This window comes from Myxine glutinosa, chromosome 7 (genome assembly GCF_964187855.1).
Source record: "Myxine glutinosa chromosome 7, kmMyxGlut1.1, whole genome shotgun sequence".
NCBI lineage: Eukaryota > Metazoa > Chordata > Myxini > Myxiniformes > Myxinidae > Myxine > Myxine glutinosa.
The window spans coordinates 13,011,776-13,020,728 of record NC_136267.1 but is presented as its reverse complement, the minus strand read 5'-3'; the positions used below and the strand labels follow the sequence as shown (position 1 = coordinate 13,020,728).

The window sequence follows — 8,953 nt, the reverse complement described above, 5'->3', positions numbered from 1 at the left end:
GACCACTCAAACACTACAAATATTTGTTTTCTCTTATAGACCTATCATCCTTCTTCTACATATCATCTGGCAGATTAATCTTTGACCCATTCACTTCCATATTGCCCCTAAACACCTCTATTTCTCTCACCCTGTTCTTTACGAACCTTCTAACCTTTTGACATGTTATCCTTATTCATTAGACCACTTAAACACCTGTGATCCTTCTGACCTTATGGACCTTTTAACCTTTTACTCTTAATATCATCTGGTGAATATAACCCACTCAAACAACGACCCTACAAATATTTGTTTATGCGTGGGAAATAATTTAATTCTCCTCCAACTTCCATCACCATACTCAAACCTTTTTAAAATTAATTATTCGCTTTTGAGAAATGACGTTGTTTCACTGACTTGGATAACTTCCCAGAAAGTTTTCATTGTCTTATTTCCTGTTTCCTCGAAATGTTAAAGCTGAGTTCTGTTCCCGAAAATACATTTTGGTCATTATAAAGGTCGGGTTGCCGTGCTGTTTTTATCATTACGAACCGAAGAACATGAGCATCAACATGTCTTATTCCAGTGATGAAGAATACTCACAAGGGTAAGTTTGAACTGTTTGAACATTCAGAATTGAACTGTTGGTGAGAGCTTTGTATGTGATTAATTTAAATTTATATGACTCATGATATATTTTTTTATTACAGCAATTCAGGTTTTCAAAATGACCTGGTCTTGGCAGAGTTTCAAGTTGTTCCACAAGAGGTTTACAATGAATTGAACACGGGTTGGAGCGACCTGCCTCACAGATTGAATGAATTTGATGTTTCACCGTTCTTAGAAGATGATCACCATCGGAGTTTGTCTCAGGTAATTAATTATTCATTTCTCTGATTGGTACCATTAAACGGGAGCTGTCATTTATTTATTCATTGTCAATACAATGTATCTTTTAGGAGAAATTATTAACGTTTTTTCTTTCTTTTTTGAAAGAATATAACACCATCAACAGATAACCACAACCACAACCACGGCTTTGAGTGGGATGCTTTTGATTTTCCAAAGAGTGGTTATTTCCCGTCAACATGTGGTACCCTAAATTTTCAACTCGACCACTTGAACACAAAGCTCGATTTTTTAGAGGTATGTATCCCAATATCCTCATATCCTTGTGTGTGTGTGTGTGTGTGTGTGTGTGTGTATGTGTGTGTATTTGTGTGTGTGTGTGTGTGTGTATGTGTGTGTGTGTGTGTATGTGTGTGTGTGTAATATTTTCTCTCCCCTCTTGTCCTCTTGTCTTCAGGAAGAGATTCAAAACCTGAAGACATCTGCTGAACCAACCTTTGACTTGTGCTGGGAAGAAATTGATGACTTATGCTGGGGAGAAGTTGAATGTATACCTCAAGAAAAATGTTTTAATAATATAAAGATTTTAATGTTTTCAATATTTATATATATTTGTTTTGTTTACAATTATTTAATTATTAATTACAAAAAGAGAATAAAGGAGGGAACGGGGAGGTGCACCCCTGCCAAAGACCCTTCACCCCCCTCATCCCACCCCTCCCCTCCCCTTGTGTGTGTGGGGAAGGTGGGGGTGGGATGAGGGGGGTGAAGGGTCAAGGGTGGGGGTGCACGGAGGGTGGGGGATGATGGGTGTGGTCTGTGTGGGCGGGGTCTGTGTGGGCGGGGTCTGTGTGGGCGGGGTCTGTGTGGGCGTGGTCTGTGTGGGTGTGGCTTATGATTTTAATTTATTTAAATTTTTTTTTATTACCACTAATTAAATTAGCTAATCTGGGTGGGGTGAATAGAAATGTTGTTTAATGAATTATTAGCTTTGTTTTTTGTAATTCTTGCGAGTAAAATGAACCCAAGATTTCTTCTCGATTTATATCATTTAATTTGTAAGTCCAAGGGTTTGTAGCCATTACATCAACGATTTTAAATAATTCACGAGTCCATTTTTGTGTATAACCTTTCTCAAAATGGCTTTTCCATTTGTATATCCTTACCATATCACCAACTTTGAACTTGGGCTTTCTCAAATTAATCTCCTTTTCATATTCTAATTTTGTAAATGTTTCTGATGGTTTTGATTTTGTTGATGAATGAACTGTATTGTTGTAATCATCTACAATATCCTGAATTAAATACACCCATTTTTGAGAACCGAGTTCTGTGAATTTTTTATATAATTTCTCTTTCAAAGTACGATTAAAACGCTCAATAACAACTGCCTTTCCTTCATTAAAGGTGCTGTATAATTTAATACCCTTCCCCTTAAGAAATTTCATGAATATTTTGTTATAGAACTCTGTTCCCTCATCAGTCCATAACTTCTTTGGTTTCCTTTTATCCCGATCAAATATTAGCTTAAAGGCTAACATTAAAGTATCACCCCTTTTATTTTTTAAAGGGACAACCCAGGCAAATCTACTCCTCAAATCAATAACGGTTAAAGCATACCTGTATCCCCTGTCATTATTCAATTCAATTAAATCAGCGGACCATATGTGGTCGGTGTATTTAGAATAAACCTTCCTTCTTTTAAACTTTGTGATTATAGGTTTGTGTAATTCTTCAGCCAAAAGCTCCTCAGTCTTGATGACATCATTAGAGCCTAATAGTTTTTTGAGGAATAACCAAGACCAAGTTTCAATTTAGCATTTATCAAATTTCTCACAATAAACCTATCAACTTTCTCTCTCAACGTTGGATTTTGTATCAAAGACAAATTATACAACATTTCGCTGTCGGCTTTATGTTTTTCAGTCAACGTAGTGGTTTTCCCATAAGCAATATCATGCTTCATACACACTTCGTCAACCCTATTTGTAGGTTTAGACCAAGGTTTAGGATTGTCAGCCTCATCTAATCTTTTATCCAAGTTTGTTCCTGGACCACAGAAAGAATACCCTGGAAGGTGTAATTCCCCTGGAATTCCAGTTGTTGTAAATTTACTTCCTGACAGAAACTTTTGTATGTCTCCTCCTCTTTTAGGAGAGATGAATTGGCACTTTTTAGAGCCACATACTTGACATATTCCTTTTTGATAAACTCTATTATTTTTAGCTTTAACATAAGAGATATTTTTAGATTTAGTTTTCTTTTTACATTTGAGACAATAACTCATATTTATTTATCAGAAAAATTCCGACAGAGTATCAAAACCTTTTTGGTTTTCAACATATACATTTCAATCTTTATTTTTAAAACATAAAGAATCCTAAGGAATGCCTTCACTCTCTCCTCCATTTATTTACAAATAAAAACTAACTAAAGTCAATGACACCAACATCATCAATCACATAATCTTTTCCTTCTTCTTCTTCTTCTTCTTCACCACTTTCTCGTTTAAATCTCCTCCCTGAAATTGAAGACATTGACGTTCTTATTTTTGAAACTATTATCTTCATAAGAGTTGTTAATTCTTTAATTTCCTCTTCGGTGCGTTGAGATTGATTTATTTGCTTTAATACACTCAATCTTTTATGAATCTCACTGATTTCCATCTCTCTTTGCTCCCTCTCCTCCTCCTCCATTTTCTCCCTCTCCTCCTTCTCCTTTTTCTCCCTTTTCTCCCTTTCCTCCTTCTCCCTTTTCTCCCTTTCCTCCTTCTCCTTTTTCTCCCTCTCCTCCTTCTCCTCCTTTTTCTCCCTCTCCTCCTTCTCCTCCCTCTCCCTTTCCTCCTTCTCCTTTTTCTCTCTTTCCTCCTTCTCTTCTTCAACTCCTTCCTCATCCCTTGCTACCCTTGAGTTTGAACCCCAAAGAATATTATACATATACTCATCTGGATTTTGAGATATTCTTGTATCTATAATTATTTTTCTCATAATAGGATACCAATAAGATTTGTTGACGATTTCTAAAAGAGTTTTATATTTCATAACTTTGAGAAGTTCATTTTTATTTAATATTTTAAACAAGTCTCTATTTGTGGGTTTAACAATATCAGTATAAGGCCAGTTTTTTATGACAAAATTCCCATGTATATGCTCCAAATCATAAGGTATGTAATACCGAGCACCCTTTTCTTGTAGGTATCCTTGAATACAAAAATTATAATTCTCTTGTAGTCTTCTTCCTGCCATTTATGTATCAGAAATATATGTGAGATTAATATTATGACAGGTAATACCACCCCATCTTCCCACTACCAAATCGGTTTGTATTCCTCGGCTTTCTATCCTTATCTCATTACCTTCCTTCTTTGTCATGCGAACCATCGCTATACTATCATATATTTTTCTTTTCTTAAAATCACGTATTTGTTGTTTACTAATTGTACTTCCACATAAATCCTTATCCTCACCAAGTGGATAATATTCTTCTTTACGAGACTGATTTAAATCATGTAGGTCTTCTATGTTTATTGAAAAAGACCAATTATACCCTAAATCAGGCATATCATACCCCCATTTATTAATTCGCATATTAACTAAATGTCCTTCTTTATAAAATTCAATTGTAAGCAGGTAGTTAAATTCAATGAGGAAAGGTGTATGGTCAGTATAACCAGGTGTTGTGGTTGTAAATTTTACTTCTTTCACAAAACGTGCTGTTTTCTTTAAAAATATATATTGTGATAAATCACTTAATCTAATTAAGTCATTCGCATCTGTAGGGTTTGGATAATTGATTAATTTATAAGTATTCTTCATATTAATATTTTTACTTACACTATATTTTTGTCGTTCAGCCTGTGCCTTTGTATAATAATTTGATAAATCAATATCCTGAGAGGATTTTCCAAAGATAGAACCATCTTTTCCAACATAAGTCATTTATATTAGATTAAAAATGATATCATAAAAATTTTCATTATTGTTGAGTTGAAATAATACATATAAACATAATTGGCCACAACATTTAGAATTAATTTCTTGAACTTGGAATGTTTGATAAACACCATTCTGTAAGAATTGTATTACTTCAACAGGTGGTGGCATACCATAACTATCAAAATAATATTTATCCTGACTATTATGAATACAAACCCAATGAGAACCATTCTGTGTGTCTAAATTCATAATAATATTCTTTGTATTCTTATTTATATGTATTAATTCATCTCTCATACAAATAACCACATTATCAATTTTTAGTGTTTTACAATACTTAGCTAGTTCTATATTTGACGTTGTATTCTTTCCAAATTGTTTAAACCATTTATCCATTTATTTATGAGAAAGATACAATCCATTACCCCGTTTAGTTAGTTTAACACCCGCTTGAGCGATAGAGGAAAGCATATCTCCAACCAACAATCTAGCTTTATCAGGTAGACTTTCAAGTTTTTGAGCAAAATCTACAATTACACCACTTCCACTAATTTGTTTCTCCAACTCCTTGTTATGTCTTTCCAATTCTTTTTGAGCTTTTAGTTGTGCCTTCCTTTCGTTAGCAGTTTTTACCGCTGCTGAAATACCACCAGTCAATGCTCCCGCCGCACTTAAACCAGCAAATAAAGGAATTAGAAACGGGAGAAATCCTCCTCTTGACTCGTCTATTGAATATTTCTTTAACATAGGTTTCGTCATTTTAATTTTAAGTGATCCAACATCATTTAGTGTTTTTACTTGTGTGTGTGTGAGTAAAACATCAATTCTTACAGCTCCTTTTCTTTGAATTGTATTAACATTAATAATACAAGGCTTTTGATTTTGAATACAAGATGTTAATTTATTAAGATTGATTTGATTAACATATACCCCAACCATTTATTTATGAGAAAAAACCTATGTGATATTAATCATAACACCATTATCTGTATTAATCTGTAATTCTGTTTCCTCCAAAAGCAAACAATATGCATTAACCTCTTCACTCTCCCCTCTTTCAATGTATAGAGAAGTATCCACTCGATTAGACTTTATAGTTTCCTTTTGAGAACTCAGGTCAATTGTGTAGATTGTATAAAGTTTTTGAAACGCAACCATATCCAAAATAGGATCATTATTACCATTACTTTCACACACCTTTTGGTAGGACTTGTAGGCTTCCGCATAATCATTTTTTTCCCAATCAATTTCCAATCTATCTCGCGGATAAAATGTGCCATCAAGAGAAACCCGAAGTTGTTTCACCTTAGCATTATCACTCAGCGCATTATTCTTATTAGTACCGTCCTCTCCATCTGGTTTTTTAAAAATGAGCCAGAGGTATCGTGGCTTTCCTTGAAGAACACCCAAATTCCAAGTGTAGGTAGTGTGTTCCAGTTTAACGTGTTGACATCTTCTTTTAAGGTATGATACATTTAGCGGTTTCTTTGAGTTAAGTCTTCTATTTAACATCTCTTCCGTTTTAAGATTAGGAGTATATTCACTGATATACCAACACAAATCATTAATAACAAATTTATTGTTGTCTCCAAAAGCATTTTCATCCCCAAAAAGCAACCTATTTACATTATCATTCCTTTGTAGTTGAAATCTAATTTTAAGACCATACAAAACTTTATCATAATCGCAAAATCCAAATATACCTTTAAGAGGTACTGCTACGGTAAAACTATTCACTGCTTTTGTTTCATCATTATACATTGACTTCCTTTGACTATAACCAGGGTCTGCGTTTGTACCCGTTGACATATCAGGAATAAAACCTTCAACAGCTCCCTTACCCATTCTATCACTAAACGAATATAGTGTAAATTTCATCATTTCAGATGTAGCAGAGACATAATCAACCGCTTCAACCTCTTGTGTTCCAATATACAGGCGGACACTGTCAAACATTTTCCAGAAGAAATCATTTACGAGTGTAGCATTAGTATTATTCGCAGCCTTAGTGAATTTAAATTTACACAGCAAGAAACTATCAGCTAGATTCAAGTAAGTTTGTTGATTATTTATTTCAAAACTTTTTGTTCCGTTTGAATTCCAGTCTGTTCCTGTTATAGCATTTACCTTAAAATAGTCTTCCTTTTTAGTGGAGTTTGAAATGATAATCGTATCATCCAAATCATAGATACTATCAATCGCTTCCATACTTGTATTTATATAGCATTAAAATTGTTGAAACCCTGACCCAAGTATTTTAATGATTTTTTGTCGTTCTTGTGAAGATAGTTGAGTTTTACCTTTTTTTATTTCTTTGATTGCTTGTAATTTATGAGACTCCTTTTGAGCATCTTTTATACTCTTTATAGCACCCGCAACGGAGCCCACGGCAGAAGCAGTTGAATCAATTAGGTCTTTATGTTTAAGGATGGTTGAACCAATACCCATTAGAGTATCAATTATCCCATCTCCTTTATTTCGAAATTGATGACCTACACCTCGTTGTCTCTTAGGTTTATAGTATCCTCTACCCACATACCTTGTATAGTCTGGTGAAAGGAACATGCCCTCCCCTGTAATTATTTTATATTTTCCCAACTCGTGTTTTCTCACAATAACCATTATTTATTTATTGAAAAACTTCACGTAGGTGAATTCTGATGGATATAATTTCATCATTAAAGGATATCATACGATTATCTTGGTCGGTTATCCTAAAACTTACTCTGTATATGGTTTTTCCTGACACAGGTAAATAGACAAGATTTTTTGGTTCCATATTAAATTTATAACCAATCGGGGTTGAGTATGCACTGAATGAAAATATTGTATTTGTTCTTATTCCATCGTTATAAGCACCATCAATCAAATCACAATGAATTAATACTGAATTTATACCGGAGGATATTTGGATAACATTATCACTGTAAAACGTCCCGTTAGTTTCAATCTTTTTTGAAGAGAAACCCAATAGCTCTCTAAACGAATTTTCAATCGTGAAATCAACTTTATAATTATTTTTAAGTTTAATAGTTGATTTTGAAGTGTGTGTTTGAATATCTATTACAATATTTTTTGGTTCATCACCTTTTTCTTTCATAAGGCGAGAGACTTCTGAAGATATTTGAGAAATCTCGTAAGCTCCAGGTGAAACGGTTATAGTTTTATATCCACTTCCTGGATTATAACTAAACTTGTTGTTTTTCTCTGTGATATTAAAAAGGGTATTGTAAGTTTCCATTGACAACAAAGATGCCTCATATGAGGTAAGGGGGTCAAGTTGTAGTGGGTAAGGGAATGAAGCTGTGTAATCGCTCGTTGTGAAATTAAAACTAAGAATTGTGCTTCTCATCTTATTTAATATCTAATAAAATATCTTTGTATTGACATTTATTAATTATTTTCATGTTCATCAACTGATCTAAAATGGCTGAGGATTCATTAAAACAATTGTTGTTTCCAGCCTTCTTACTACCTAACAACAATAATAGCCTATTAACTAATTGTGATGGGTCATTTGGAAGAAAACTAACACCCGAACCAAGCTTACTTAAAGCATCAATAATATGTTTCTCCTTCTCATTCTTCTTACTTTTACCAGCAACAGAAACTCCATAATCAAGTGCATTTAGCAACTCAATATATACCCTATCTTCCTCTCTTTCCATATCAAGTGGTTCCTCAAAATATTTTGAACCGCTGAATCCGGGGTTTGTTAGAAGAAACATTAATCTTGGAGTTAATTTAACATTTGGTTGAGTAGAACTCAAGAACATCAATTCATCATTAAATATCAATACCTTTTCTTCCACAAGATGAAACACTGCTGGTTCTTCTGTTGGAATGAGACCTGCTCTGGTTTTTGAACCCGCCGAATATTCATTGTTTTGAAGAGCTTCCACAACATAATTAGGGGGTTGATTTACCTCCTCAAGTTTCCGAAATAATCCCTCGTCATCATATTCTAATTCACCAAGTTCTTGTTTTGTTATCTGACTAAAATCTTTGAGCATTTGAAGTTTTTTCGGAGTAAATTCTACCGTGGGAACTGTAGGTGAGTGTTGAGTTTTCAAAAGTGGTTTAAAGAATTTCTCTTGTTTTCTTTCAAAGGCTTCTTCACCAGTTAGTTTCTGTCTCCGTTTCTTCTTTATCTCTTCCTGTTGTTTAACAACTTTTGAAACTAATTGTTG

General features: G+C 33.9%; 1 protein-coding gene across 1 annotated transcript in view; it reads left to right on the top strand.

The window, feature by feature from the left end:
- Window positions 1-101: 101 nt before the first annotated feature.
- LOC144893041 (uncharacterized) overlaps window positions 102-8,953 on the top strand; it is a 100,932-nt gene continuing 92,080 nt past the window's right edge. The window contains exons 1-4 of the mRNA XM_078782643.1: window positions 102-586; window positions 690-852; window positions 976-1,125; window positions 1,286-1,573. Coding sequence (XP_078638769.1) covers window positions 540-586; window positions 690-852; window positions 976-1,125; window positions 1,286-1,573 — 648 coding nt within the window. The 5' untranslated portion in view covers window positions 102-539. The remainder of the gene's footprint in view (window positions 587-689; window positions 853-975; window positions 1,126-1,285; window positions 1,574-8,953) is intronic.